The sequence below is a fragment of the Manis javanica genome, chromosome 5, assembly GCF_040802235.1.
Source record: "Manis javanica isolate MJ-LG chromosome 5, MJ_LKY, whole genome shotgun sequence".
In the NCBI taxonomy this organism is placed as follows: Eukaryota; Metazoa; Chordata; class Mammalia; order Pholidota; family Manidae; genus Manis; species Manis javanica.
In genome coordinates, this window is record NC_133160.1 from 121,484,816 (window position 1) to 121,500,867 (window position 16,052).

Sequence of the window (16,052 nt, forward strand, 5' to 3'; positions counted from 1 at the left end):
TTCTTGACATTTGAGGGAGGTTCCTAATTCTGTTGGTGATTTACAAGTAGCTAATGCAATTTATTTTGAGATAAACTAAGGCTATTTTTTCCCTTGCGGCAAAATCTGTAGTCAAGAGCCACACTGAAAAAATCTGTTTTTACCTGAGCTTATTGCTTTCCTGGTTTCAGGGACAAGTACCAGTGAGAAAGTAAACAGTTCAACGATCCCCAAGGAGAATTTTTCCTTGGATTTGCCAAAGGACTTGCCACTTTTAGAATGTATAATTTTATCTAACGTTAATTTTGCATACATAGTTTTACTCTGTAATTCTTTACATATACACTAAGGAAAACATCTGCTTTAACTGATGTCATAACAACAGCAAGATAAATCATTTCTATACAGTATAAACCCCGTTATCATCCCTACAAAACTATAACAAGATTTTTCAGGTTATCACAAATGGATAACTCTTGCATTCTCCCTATTACAAGATTGATTACAAACCAATTTTTTTCCCTTCAGACCAGGGATTTGTGTAGTAAATGATGCATAATTTTATCATCTTAAAATATGTCTTTCTCACTTTACTTTGCAAACCAGGACCCCCCTCAGCTCCTCGGAATGCCATCTCAAATGTTAATGAAACTAGTGTCTTTCTGGAATGGATTCCTCCTGCTGACACTGGTGGAAGGAAAGATGTGTCATATTATATTGCATGCAAGAAGTGCAACTCCCCAGCAGGTGTGTGTGACGGGTGTGGCGGTCATGTCAGGTACCTCCCCCAGCAAACCGGCCTGAAAAACACCTCTGTCATGATGGTGGATCTGCTCGCTCACACAAACTATACCTTTGAGATTGAGGCAGTGAATGGAGTGTCCGACTTGAGCCCAGGAGTCCGGCAGTATGTGTCTGTAAATGTAACCACAAATCAAGCAGGTAAGTGTGATGACTGCTCACATTATATACCTTAGGCCGAACTCGGTCAGTCATCTCCGCAGACGAGGGCTAAGTTGCCTGAGCTCTGTGACAAAACTTCCCAAGCACCAGAGGGTTAGGACAAAATAGAATCCATCTCAAAATGCTTTTATTAGTTTTAAACAAATGAAAAGAGTTAAGGCCTTCTTAGGAGACACATCCAGGAACAGAAAAAAAAGATAAGTTTAAAATGAATATTTTTATTAAAAATTGCTTTTTGGCTCAAATCCATTTGCAGAAAAATTTTCTGTCTCATATATCACACCATGCAATTATAGCCCAAATTAACATTTTTTTGTTGTTTTGTTCACTTAAAATTTTTTGTTTAATTCATTAATATAGCATGTAATCAGTCAGGTTTTATTTGCTTGTTTGCTTGTTTGGCAGCATAGCTGAATTTTCTTTATAGAATTAAGTAGGCTTTTATTCTTATTTTAATAAAAATGCAAAGAAAAAGTCAATTTTTCTTTGATAAATTCATTTATCAAAATTAGAATAACTATAAAATACTGTACAACCACATACAAACATCTATATCTATTTGAAGACCTTGGAATATTAGGGAGAAATTATTAGGGAGTGGGGAGTACAGTTTTGCTTGAGCTACTAATTGCCCTATATTTTCCCCTCAGACATTCAATTTTAAGTAAATCAATCTAGAGGGGTTCTTTTCTGGTAAAATAAAAACCAAATATAAACAATAAATGAATTAATAATTCAACCTATTATGTGACAAGAATCATTCAAAGCCTATGAATAATTTATAAACTTTTTGTCTACAAGTATCTGACCAGAAGAGTCATTATATGTAAGCTCCCTCTATTCCCTGGCCACAGCTCTCAGTCCGAGGGCATAAGCTTGTCACCTCACTAGTACACATTGGTTGGTGAAGACATCATTGCCAGCCAGCAATACTCACCGTGAAATAGGATGTGCTTGACTGAATCGAACAGGACTTAGTTCATATAACCTTGGTGTAAGTTTTTGTGGGTTGTGGAATGACTGGGTTGACAAGAGAAAGCTGTTGGTAATCATGTCTTGGCCAAAATAATTTGAATTGTTGTATGTGTCAGGTAAATCAAGTTATCTTTTGAGAGTAAGAAAATGCATACAGTTGAGCTCATAGTTGTTTCTGATTGATAAAAGAGAGGTAAACATTTAAGAGTAGCCCAATGATATGAAGATATTTGAATAATTCACTGAGAATCATTCTAAACACCCTAGATGTTCCAATGTATGTTAAACACATGTCCACAGCATGGTTTTTATTCCATGAGAGAAAACATTGCACACATATATGACAGTGCCACTGAACACTTTATATGTTCCTCCATTTACTCCCTACCTAAGGTGAAATTAATGAAAGTGCTAAAAAATTGGACAGGAATAGTAAAAATTAAGTTCCCCTTCAGTATAGACTCAGCTCCTGGCAATACTGGGAGACGCTGATTTTTCACAGAATATTTAGATGTCACAAGTGTTGAGTAAATGTGAACTGTCTTACCATATCTTCAAAATCCTGGCTTTTAACATGTGATTTCAGGCTTCTTATACAACATCTTTCAACTTTACTTGGTTCTATGTGAGGATCTTCTTTTAACATCCTGGACGCATACTAAATCCGTAATCATTGTATTCCTTTGAGAGAACATTTCTAGCTTTCATAACTGTAACTTCTTTGAAAGGTATTTATCTGATGAATTAGATGTGGGAAATTACTGCTTATTTTTAAGATGGTGTGCTTAATAAACATTTGCTCTAATTGTCTTTGACATAGTGGCCTGTTCAGATTGCAAAGCACGTTCTTTGAACTCTAAATACCTTAAATGCCAAGAAGGAATCAATTCTTCCAGTTGTCCAAGGCATGGCTATCATGTAGAACAAACCTCAGTATTCAGAGTGGGCAGTTTGTTGGCTTTTGGTTGCTGCCTTTTTCCAAATTCTCAGTATATACATACTGTAATTCCTTGTCAGCCTACCAAAAAATCAAAATACGGAGATTTTTCTCAGTATCTGACACTGAAGACCAAGTCTCAATTTCCAAAAATATTAACTTCAAGTAGCTCCTAAAAATTCTTAGATTTAATACCATAGTTACTGGATATTTATTAAGTACCAACACCATAGATGTGGGCTGTAGGAGTTAGTTTTTAATGCCTAAATATTTTTTAAACATTAAATTGTAAGAAGTTATCTGTACCATGTCTGTGTTTTATATAAAACTTCTTTCTACAGATTTCAGTGTTAGTGTCAATCTCCTCTAAGGAGTGTTTTTTGAAAAATACATTTCTTTCATAAGTGATTTGATTGAAATTAGTAATCTGTTCAGGCATTTTCCGTTTGATTTATTTTATGTGGCATCAGTGCAATGTATGAACTGTCAAGATTCAAAATTATATTCAGAGTACAGGAAGAGAAAATAGTAATTTTTTCAAGATGAGAATCTTGCATTAACTAGGAACTGAAATTGTTTAGGTAATCTTGGCTGATGAGTCTGTAAAAAGAAATAATGATTTATTGGTGAATATAGTGATTAATAGGTAACTGATGGATGTTTATACAATATTTAAAACATTTTCCCAGCCATTATATCATTACAGAGTCTAGCCTCATGCTTTTGTGAGAAGTTGTCTGTATTCAAATGATACTTTTTTGCATGTGATTTAATGGTTGAGTCAAAATATAAAACTTTAAAAAAAAGCTAAATACTAGAATTAGTTGAAACTTACAGTCCTTGTAAAGTGCAGCAAATAGTACTGAGATTGAAGGAAAGAAGTGCAAAATTGTGAGGATTTTCAAGGTCAAGAAAATGAAGACAGTGAGAAGAAAAAACAAGAGAAAAATATTTTACACGGATGTAAAGAAATGTTGTCTGTCAGGAAGGGGGAAATGGTAGGAAAATACAATGTGAACATGTAAATTATTTAAAGAATTCTTAATAAATAGTCAAATTGCAAAATGGGTAGAATGATGGCTTAGGGAATAAAATTCATTGATTTTCTCTAGTTTTCCAGACAGTTTACATCTACCATACCTAACACATTCTTTCAAAAATTTAACTTACACATAATAATCTTTCATTGAAAAAAAGTATCTAGGTTATTTACATGAAAACACTTGTTCTGTTTTATTCTTTTAGGGCATCTTAAATATATATCTTCTAGATCGATGAACTAGATGAATGGCTATATATAGATAGATGATAGGTGGACAAAGAGAGAGAGCAACATATAGCATAAAAAATTCCATCGAAAGCAAATACTTTAAACATTTCAGTATCTGCTAACAAGAGTGCACATTTAATCGTATTTTTCTATAAACATATTAAGTTTTTATTTCAAAATAATTTTATAATAGGCATACTGTATCAAGAGCTGGTTTAAAACTCTTTTAATATATACAAATGTATATTTTGTCCCCCGCCAAAAAAAGCTCATTCTAACCCCTCCCTACATATTATTAATATTTTAATATGCAAAGGTATGGAGTCCTACTTCAAAGCTGCAATAGACAAAATTTTAATTGTTTTGGTAGTCTTAGACTCTTAGAATCTTGGGCTAGGTTGACCTAATAAGAGTTGCAAAGCACAGCAAACACTTCGGAGGGGATGTCCCAAACTGTCCCAGGCTTTCAGAAATATTACTTAAGAAGGTGTTCTCTCTATTTTAATGGATTTAATTTTTTGGTTCTTGGAAAGGTGTTTGGGGACTTGATAACACCATTAATCAGACACTTTTAGTTTGATGCCATTCATGTTGTCAACCAGTATGATGTCTCATAGGATATTGAAATGATCAGGGTTTCTGAAGACTAAATTATGCTGTAGATTTGGAAACTGAAGAGAATACTGAACAAGACAGTGAAGGTACATTGTTTTTCCCGAGGGGCAAAAAAACGTTTGCTAATGGTCTCTGTTTATTGAGATGTTACCAAAAAAAGTTCATTGCCACTTCTTAGACCATTATTATAACAATTGTGAGGGCCTTTTTTGATATTCTCCAGTAGAGAGACCATATTGGTTATGTTTGTAATAACCACCTGATAAAATGTACTATCACTTGCCACGACTAGTTTGTGTTTATACAAACTGAACAGGTAATTTTAATCTGCATGTGTGTTAACCCCCTCTTTTTAAATCTTTCATATTTTTTATGGTGGCACTAATTGCTGCATTCCCCCATGGATATAATAAAGATTTGTATTTACTCTTTTGGTAGGAGGGAGATTTGGCCATTTTTACAGTTTTATAGCTTTTAGGTCTCAAAGACAAAAAGAGATTTCTGCCAGTTTCAGGGTAAATCTTCCAAATATATACCAATGATTTGGTGAAATAAAGGATAGAATGGAGGCATCACTGTGTCAATTGTAATATGGGCTCAGGACAAGATCTCGTTTGTCATATTACCTCCACAGCCTTCAGTTGGACTAATGTTCCTTAGTGGTATTCTGTATCCACAGGGATTAGTGTTAGCTCAGAAGCAATATACAATAGCATATGAAAGGTCTGGGCATTTACCATCCCCCCCCCCCATTTATTTAGAAATGGCAGAGACACCTTTCAGAAAAGCTAAGGGGAATATGTACAATGTTAACATACGCTGCTACTGCAAGTCCTTCTTTAAGGACAATCACCTTTCTCTTCATTCGAGGGGTACTGGGGTAATACAGTTCTTCTTCAGTTTACAACCGGGTTATGTCCTAGTGTACCCATCATAAGCTGAAAACACCATAAGGCAAAAAATACATTTAATGCACCTTAATCTACTGAACATCATAGCTTACCTTAGTCTACCTTAAACATGCTCAAGACAGTTACATTAGTTCACAGTAGGGCAAAATCATGAAACACGAAGTCTAATTTATATAATCGCATATCTCATGTAATTTATTGAATACTGTACTGAAGGTGAAAAGCAGAATGGTTGTAAGTGAATTGGTGCTTTACCATCGTGACTGCGTGGCTGACTGGGAGCAGCTCCTCACTACTGCCCAGCACCATGAGCGAGGGTCATGCTGCATATTGCTAGCCCAGGAAAAAAACAAAACTCAAAATCTGAAGTGTGGTTTCTGTTGAATGCATATCAGTGTCACACCTCATAAAGCTGAAAAATCATAAATTGAACCATTGTAAGTCAGGGACTACCTGTAAATTAACTCAGGTCTGGGAGTTGGTGAGAGATCATGGCTAACTATGTCACTAAATTTTGATTTGTATTTCTCAGATATTGTTATCACTGATGAAACAGATCAAATGATGCATTATTTCAGTCTCTGAGTGCCAGAGTACTAGTTTTTACCATTCCGTACTCTGAATGCCAGACTACTGACATATACCATTCAAATCCTGCTCCCCATGCACACCTTTCCAGTGGACAAGTGCTCCTATTTGGTTTCTGCCACACCGGAATCCTACAGAAATCAAGAAACCATTTCACAGCAGTTTCAATGTCTGTGCCCTCAAGTACAAAAACAGATTACAGAGATTTTGTTTATAAGGGTGGTACTGTCCTCGTCAATTTATGTCTCATCATTACAGTGAAGAAAATGTCTTCTGGGCTCTTTCTGAGCCCAGATGTAAGTAGTGTGTAGCTTCATAGGTCTTGAGAAATAAATCCATTTTAGCATTCCTATTTCAGTAGGTCACTTCATTTCTTCTTCTGCAAGGAAATAAGGAATCCCCAGTATCTGAACTTTACTTAACTTGGGACACCTTTGCTCCAGATTTTGGCCAGTTAATTGAATTTAGCACTTGTCCCAGCTACTTGAAGAAGCACATTGAATGCAGAATCTCTATTCATGCACTTGTACCAGCTTTAATTAATTTTCTTGAAACACGATGAAATCCATCTTCATGCATATCCCTTATGCTTTACAAACTTAATTTCCAGAATCTTGTGAGGCTTATATTCAGGAAGCTTCTTGTTCCCAATATTGACTAGGTAATTGGCCTCCAAGAAGATGTTGGGATCCTGAGTTCAGATGGAATAATAGATTTGGACAAGAATAGATTTTCATCATTCTATCAGTTAATAATGATCTTCAGTAAAGTTTGGACTTGGCACTGAAGACATAAAGGGATAGCACCCTCAGTCAGCTGTGAAACAGCTGAGTCAGGGCAAGAGAGACTCAGCAGTTTTAGAAAGTGAGAATATTTTGAGTCATCTGAATTCTCTCACATATCTGCATTCAAATGCCCAAGATTTCACTGTTTTCCCAATCAAAGACCTTATATTCTCATAAAACAAGGAAATAAATTTAATCATCTTTGTAATTCCAGAATTCTATGGATTAAGACTTCAATTTTGATGTATGGCTTTGTCTTCCTTTTTACTGTAAGAGGAGGTATTTATGGTGTGGAGGCTCTCTAATCATCTTAGTATGACTTGAGCTGAGAATTTAAACTTGGAGCTACTTACTTTATTTCTTTAAATAAATAGTCCAGTTAGATGTAGCCAATGCTTCTCATATTTATTGTTTTTCTCACACTAAAGTACTAAACAGGTGGAATTTACAGTACTAAAACAGGTGTACTTAGGTCGCCAAAAATATTATCTTCAAAAAGCACTTTGATGCTCCAAAATCATCTGACTATAGACTATCTACTGTTAAAAGAACATATGGGATGTGAACAGTTCCCAGGAATGTGTTGTTTTAATTTGTCTGATTTTTCTCAAACTATTCAAATTCAGTTAGACAATATCCATCATATCGTTGATAAATTTTCACAAATGCCTAGGGTACCTAACTGGTTTTCTTGGTTTCACTGGATATGGCTGGTAACTGTAGGGCTGCTTTTGTTATGTAGCTGTATTCCTATTATGTTAATGTGTGTACACAATTTAATTAGTAGTTTAAAACCTATACATGCTTATGTTACTCTACGAGAAGATATGTCAAAGAAATAATCAATCTTCCCATGTTTTCTTCCATCTGCTACTTCTATAGCTTTTCTTCTTCCTTCCTAATTACAACCCTTTAGTAGAATTAGTGCCTCATATAGAAAATTACCAAGTATCATAATTCTTCCAAGTGGTAAAGATACCTCAAGACAAATGCTGGGCATAGAAGCCACAGGGCATAAATCTGCAAAGAAGTAAAAAGCTAACCTTTTCAAACAATATTGCTTCTCTCTCACTTACCAACTTTACATTTCCCTGTATAGCCCCAGAAGATGACTGGTTAGCCAGAGACGGGTAAGATTCCTCAAGGGAGGAACAACCTAAGACAGGCACAGTCGCAGGGGGGCCATCAGGTGAGAAATTGGGGATCAACAGAAGTGAGGCTTAGAACCTCACCCCCACCCCGTTTTGAGAGAAATCTTCTGCATCCGTGGATGTTTTGTTGCCCTTGTCTAGCTTGGATTAATACTTAGTCTATAGGCACAGACCTGATCATCTACATTTGCCCTCTTACAGCACTAAATTATGTTTTCTACCTTTATCTTGCATCTACCTACCACTTCAGCATTTTATTAAAAAATAATAATAATAATAATAATAATAAGGGAGAACTGTGGGACTCATATATAAATCAAGTATAAAAATCAAATGAATCATCATATCTGACTTGATTGTTTATAGTTCATGATGCATGATCAAAACCGAAAGTTTCTGTGGTATGACTGTCCTTGCACTGTTCACCATGTAAGAACTTATTCACTATGTAAGAACTTGTTCAACATGTAAGAACTTGTTCATTATGCTTCAGAAGATTGGAGACTGTTGAGAATTAGGCTTGGGGTTGATTAATGATTGTGCATTGAGTCCCCTGTACAGAATTTTATGAGAGATGCCCTCTCAATAAAAAAAAAAAAAAAAGCACTTTGAGATGACCCTAGGTACAACATTTCTCTTTTTGGAACATTTTTGTCTCAGTTGCAAACAAAGTCTACTCTAGCTAGTTTAAACAGAAAAGGCCTTTAATAAAGGATATTAAGTGACTCATACAATCATTGAGCTGTCAAGCAATAAATGGCAGGCACTTGACTTCACTGCAATTGCTCCTGCCACTAGTCACATTGCTACTTCAGAATCTTGGATTTGAAGCTTCTGAAAAATCAGTGTTGCCTCCAGCAAAATGTTCATGTTTGGTGGCTATATTCACCAAGTTGGAGAGACAAAATTCATCACCTAGGCTTTATAATCACATAAGATGACCTTCAAACTATGATATAATAATATTTTTCAAATTTGAATAGAAGTTTTTCTGTATAATTGTTAAACAAGTTGTCTCTAATATTTTGATTTGTCCACTCTCTTTCTCTTTCTCTCTCTCAAGAAGCTTCTTGTCTCCAGTATTGACTAGATAATTAACTTCCAAGATACTGGGTTCTTCTCTCTTTTTCTTCTTTGCTTCCTTCCTTCCTCCCTTCCTTTGTTCTTTTCTTCATTCTACTATGCATTTTATTTATTTTTAGTGTTGAGAGTTGAGTTACTAATATGCCTTTACTCATAGGACATTACCATTTTGGACTATGTAAGACCCTCACCTGGTTTATACATTTTCTTATGTACCACTTTTATCCCAAATTCATTTGCCATTTCCTTGCACTAAAGAGCAGACTATTTTATGTTGTTTCTTTTTATTCATAAGTACTCTTATTAAATGCTTGTTTAATATCACATGCCTATGTTTTTAAATTAATATAATGGATACATTAAAAATGTCATTCTGTCTAATTTCACCATAATGAAAATGTTTTATAGATTCAGTCATGTTACCTTCTAGCGTCTTATGTGCCACTTATGCCATCATATATCCACTATACTTTACATATCCACTTACCCAGTAATGGGGACCCAGATTCTCTGACCACCCAGCTAGTGGGAATTTTTCATTCATTTTAAAGCTCTAAAATAGTGATTTTCATTCAATATACACAAATATTATTTTACAAAAAGAAGGAAAGAAAAATAGGGAAACAATAAAATTAGTAGACCACATTTTCATTTTTTTCTCCATTTTTCTAGCATAGTATAACTCATATAATTTTATTGTCTTCAAAATGAGATGAATGGAATAAAAACTTTTCTATTTTTAACTCTGTTATAATAGAGAAGCAGATTAGTCTATTGGTTAAATTTCTAGACTGTGGAACCAGACTTTCTCATTTCTGTACTGTCTCTGTCACTTCCTAGCTGTGTGACTTGGGTGAGATACTAAACGTCATAGGACCTCATTTTTTCCACTTGTAAAATGGAAAAAAAAATAATATCTATGACATGGGATAGTTGTGAGGATGAAATGAGTTAACATCTATAAAACAATGAGTGTATTGCCTAGATTGTAATGATGTTTTAATACATGTTACTATACTAGTATTTAAGAAACTTTTCAATAATATTCCAAATACTGGCAGCCCATGGGAGAAACTATAAGGTAAATAGGTTTTAGATTTTATGGGTATTATATAGACAAACCCATTGGTAAAGTAAAATGGAAAGAGAAAAATGATTAAAAAGCAAAACTAATGGTATAGAACCACTGATATTACAGGTAACAAAAGTAACCACTTAAAACTTGGAGAAGTAAACCAAGAAACTTCATTTTCTGACAGTGATTTTATCTTCATTGATTTCTTAAAACACTGAGTTTATATTAGCATTGAAATTTTTCTAATTTTGATAAAATATTCAGAGCAATAACATAAAAAAGGGGGAGAGTATAACAGCCTCAGAGTTAAGAGCAAAAAGGGAGGGAATATCTTGTACAAAAAAGTGAGACATAAATTTCATTTTCATAAAAATTTATTTGGGGAGATAAAAATTTTGTTAACTACATTTATGAGTGTGGATGGATATTAATTTTGGTCAGTTATGAAGTTACTAAGGAAAATAGAGACGAATGTTACATTTAATTGAATATCATGAAATCTCTACATGGCCTCATGCTGATGCTTCAGTGACGAGATCAGTGTTCTGATCAATGGCTGCCTTCAAAAGCTTTAATTTTGCCAGCTGAAGCTGCCCATCTCCATTGAAATTTGGCTTCAATGAGAAGCAACTTCTGTGTTCATTCCTATGCCTATTTGCTGTTTTGAAAACACAGCTCAAAGATGAGATTCTAATGTGATGGATTTGTCTATGATTCTTCTCTGGTTTATTTAATAAGGATTAGTAGATGGGGTGGAATATTTTTAGAAGCCATCAAGATTCCCGTTTGGTTCACTGACTTTAGAATCTTCCTGGAGGCTCATCTAGTGTCTAAAAAGGCACTTTAGGATCTTCTGTTCCTTCTCTTTCCCCCTTCTGCCTATTGTGGTAACACAGACACAATGAGAGGCAGCATGTTTCAGCACTTACCACGTGCACATTGCCAAGTGAAGAACTACATTTTCTAATTTGATCTTAGCAATATCCTCATAATACTATATTATTATTATTCCCATTTTTTAGGATGAAGAACTGAAGTTAAAGATGTGAAGTGAGTTGCCTAAGGTCTCAATCTAGTAAGTGAGGGAATAGGAATCTAAACCAAGAAGTTCTTCTAGAGCCATTCTCCTCTGAATCACTAGTAAATATTGCACATGCTATTTTCTTTACCTGAAGCCTTTTCCTTTTTTATTTTTTTTAATTAAGGTATCATTGATACACACTCTTATGAGGATTTCACGTGAAAAACAATGTGGTTACTACATTCACCCCTATTATCAAGTACCTCCCATACCCCATTGCAGTCACTGTCCATCGGTGCAGTGAGATGCCACAGAGTCACTACTTGTCTTCTCTGTGCTACACTGTCTTCCCCATGATCCCCACACACACCGTGTGTACTAATCATGATACCCTCAATTCCCTTCTCCCTCCCTATCCAACCACCTTCCCCCACCCTTCCCTACCCTTTCCCTGTGGTAACCGCTAGTCCCTTTTGGAGTCGGTGAGTCTGCTGCTGTTTTGTTCCATCAGTTTTGCTTCATCGTTATACTCCACAAGTGAGGGAAATCATTTGGTACTTGTCTTTCTCCGCCTGGCTTATTTTACTGAGCATAATACCCTCTAGCTCTATCCATGTTGTTGCAAATAGTAGGATTGGTTTTCTTCTTATGGCTGAATAGTATTCCATTGTGTATATGTACCACCTCTTCTTTATCCATCATCTACTGATGGACACTTAGATTGCTTCCATATCTTGGCTATTGTAAATAGTGCTGCAATAAACATAGGGGTGCATATGTCTTTTTGATTCTAAGAACTTGTTTTGTTTGGGTAAATTCCTAGGAGTGGAATTCCCAGCTCAAATGGCATTTTTATTTTTAGTTTTTTGAGGAACCTTCATATTGCCTTCCACAATGGTTGAACTAATTTACAATCTCACCAGCAGTGTAGGAGAGTTCCCCTTTCTCTGCATCCTCACCAGCATTTGTTATTCCTAGTCTTTTCAATGTTGGTCATCCTAACTGGTGTGAGGTGTTATCTCACTGTGGTTTTAATTTGTATTTCCCTGAAAATTAGCGATGTGGACCATCTTTTCATTTGCCTCTTGGCCATCTGAATTTCTTCTTTGGAGAATTATCTGTTCATACCTCTGCCCATTTTTTAATTGGATTATTTGCATATGAATTCTTTATCTACTCTGGATGTTAACCCTTTGTCAGATATGTCATTACAAATATATTCTCCCATACTATAGGATGTCTTTTTGTTCTGCTGATGGTGTCCTTTGCTGTACACAAGCTTTTTAGCTTGATGTAGTCGCATTTGAAGCCTATTTCTTATATGCTGTCATAGAAAAACCAGTCTTCAGATCTGCTTAAACTGTTGCTTCCTTGAGAAAACTTTTCCTGCTCTTCAGTCTGGGCATGCCTCTCTAACATAATCTGGGACACAAGGCTTTTTTAACTACTTGCTCTCTTGTCTGTTTTTCTGAGATCTTCCTTTGATATTCACAGCAATGCCTAGCACCTGGGTTTGTTAAAATAATCCATAAATGAATAAGATAGATGGTTTCTCTATTATTCAAATCAGTATTGTAATTCCAGTTATTGGTAGCAATATTGATATATAATGTGTTTTAAAGATGTTTCGAATTTTTCAAATCATTCTGTGTCAATGATTTTTGTTTACTTATGTTCAGTCTCTCTCTCTCTCTTTTAAAATTAAGGATTCAGACACACAGCCCTAATTATAATTCATAAGTGTATGTTTTCCAGAATTCTGAAATAAGATGTTAGTATTTTTTTTTAAGGTCCACTACTTGGCTGGCCTGCCTGCTTTTTAAATCTCTCGTCTTCAGACACTCTAATCTTGACAAAAGAATTCACTGAAAATGACTGAACCCATTCTAGAGAGGAATTTTGTACGATGATTACTGTGCTACTTAAGGGCAGTGCACAGTGTTTTCTATCTTTAATGTGTTTAAGAATTGCCTACCTTGCATTTATGATTCCATATATCCAAAGGAAGACCCAGGACTGTATATTTTATCTCACACACAAACACATGCAGTGACTCTGTTGGAGGGTGTTTTTGGTCCATATTTTGAGAAAAATTATGCTTGCTGGAGGTTCTGACAATTGTTTCCTATGCCTCCTGTTTAGGGAAATCGTGGCAACCCTTCACTGAGTTTGCTTTATGCTTTTCCCGAAAGCTCTCTACAAAATACCTGCTGACAGTTGCCATGATTTTGCTAATACTCTTATCTTCCTCTTTAATCTGGGCACTCTATTCTTCTCACTGCTCACCTAGAAGCCAGTTTAAACTCTGCTTTTTTGTGTCAGTTCTGGTTGTAAGCTGATTCCCTGTTCAACAGAAACATGGGCAAAGATCCATTTCCTTTGTGAACTATCAAGCATTCTTGTGGCTCAGCTCAGAATCAGAGCAGCTTAGCATTTGAACTATTCAATCGTCTCATTGGCATATCTGCTATGAACTGTTTAAAGATATATATTTGTATAAAGATGAATATTGTAAATTGATATGCACAGAATATCAATTTGTTTAAAATCTCACTCTGAAGTGCCATTGCCCTTTATTGAGAGTCCTTGAGAACAAAGTTCTGAAAGCATTCCCAATGGCCTGACATCATGCAAATCTTAGTGTGATCTTAGGTGTAGTGCAATAGTGAAACCACAAATGCAAAATCCTGGTTAAATCGAGCATATGCATGAGTCCTCTATTAGGTTCTAAACAAAGTTTACTTAGAATACCAAAACGTTTTCTGGTACAGTGTATTGAAATGACGTGTTCCTGTGGTTTTCCTGAAGCTGATTGTCATGCATTCATATATCAAGATTTTATTCAGCACCTCCTGCATTCATTAGACTCCAGTGAGCATTCTGAAAGATACAGAAGTAGTTGAAGGCATTCCCTATTCTTACAGGATTTTATTTTCCCACTGAGGAATTAAAGATTTGAAAAATAAAGTCTAATAAATGAAAACAATTAGAAAGGAATTAATGACAATTTGGGCATTAAGCTGAGCAGCAATAGAATCAAGTTCATTATCATAGAATGACTATGTGGGTTAACTTGTTGACTTCACATTATGTTTTTCCTGTTTTGCCTCCTTTATCAAATGTACATGCCCATAGAGGCATTCATTCAAATCCACTTGGTATATACAGATATACTTATTAAAAATAGATGATAAGCCATTTTATAAATACCCTTATGTCTATTTAAATTGTCATGCCTTGTTTGATAAACATCAATACTGTAATAATCAATCTTTACTCTTAATGATCCGCTGTTGAATGATACATTAATACAACATGAAGTGAGAAAGGAAATGTTTTAAGATTATTTAACTACGTATTCTATTATATCTAACATCATTTATTCTTTTTTGTCTAATTTTATTAATAATTAACAGTCCATTTGATATATTTTTGGAATAAGTTAGAGTAAATTACCTATTTTGTAGGTTGGCACAAAGATGCCAATATCTTTTTAATCAAGACAAGCATGTAGCTTGAGGAAATTTTCTGAAGATGTGAATACTTTCCATTAAACAAAATATACCTTGAATGCTGGCTTTTTTATCTTGCTTTCTACAAATTTTCCTCCATTAGTAATAAAAGAGAGGCTAGCTGGTTTAATCTTCAAGCCTGGAAGGCTTGAGGATATCACCTATATTGCAAACTGATGCTTAAATTAGGACTCAAATAAGGATTTCCTTTAGATTTATGGTTTTAACCAAATACAAATACAGTATTAGTCCAACAGTGCAGTTTCTCTGCTTTAGTTATGTCTACCTATTTAAAGTATGAATTTAGAGAGTCTAGATTTTTAAAATAATCTTTATATTTTCTGTAAGAAAACAGAAATGACATTAGAATAGGAAAACCCTCATCCTATGAATTATTAATCTTTCAGGTTATAATTTCTGTCATCAATAAACTACTCATATTAATAAGGCTTCCTTATTATTTGTATTTAATTAACCCTTGACATGCTATTGATATGAAGGAAATACTTCCACTTTAGAAAAAATGTCGTCGTTTCTAAAGAAATAATTCATGCTTTTAGTTATTACTGGTAGTGATGGGAGTGGCAGAACTAGTTGAGTGGTAAATAATGTTTGTTTTGGTACACTTTAGACAATTAAAATTTGTGTATGAGAATAAAAGAACTCAAAGATTGAATGAATAATTTTTAACACATCTCAATATGATGCTGACACTGTTACTTTTAGAGAGAAGCTAGACACTGTTAATTTTAGAGAGAAGCTAATAAATGAAAACAATTAGAAAGGAATTAATGACAATTTGGGCACTAAGTTCAGCAGCAATAGAATCAAGTTCATTATCATGGAATGACTATATGGGTTAACTTGTTGACTTCACATTATGTTTTTCCTATTTTGCCTCCTTTATCACATGTACATGCCCATAGAGGCATTCATTCAAATCCACTTAGTCAGTATATACAGTTATACTTATTAAAAATAGAATGTTCATGGAATTTACATCTGTTTTTCTAGGGATTAGGACTGGAAACATGAGTGGCTTGCCCCTAAAGCGTAAATCACATGCTTACATAATTGGTAAGGGACCTTAATGTCATGTAGTCTGACTTTTTCTCTACTTTTTATGTCTAGCCCTGACATTAATTTGTCTCCTTTAAAGAAGAAAATCCAATCCCACACATCACTGT

At 34.7% G+C, this 16,052-nt stretch overlaps 1 protein-coding gene across 14 annotated transcripts in view; it reads left to right on the forward strand.

Annotated features, from left to right (window-relative positions):
* The window catches only part of EPHA5 (EPH receptor A5), a 346,930-nt gene that overhangs the window by 184,922 nt on the left and 145,956 nt on the right, over nt 1-16,052 (forward strand). For 5 of the 14 annotated variants that reach the window (XM_073237522.1, XM_037026646.2, XM_037026647.2 and 2 more), the window contains one exon: nt 586-921. The exons of 8 other annotated variants lie outside the window; for them this stretch is intronic. In XM_073237522.1, the coding sequence (XP_073093623.1) occupies nt 586-921 (336 nt within the window). The remainder of the gene's footprint in view (nt 1-585; nt 922-16,052) is intronic. One more of the 14 variants, XM_073237523.1, reaches the window with a different exon arrangement.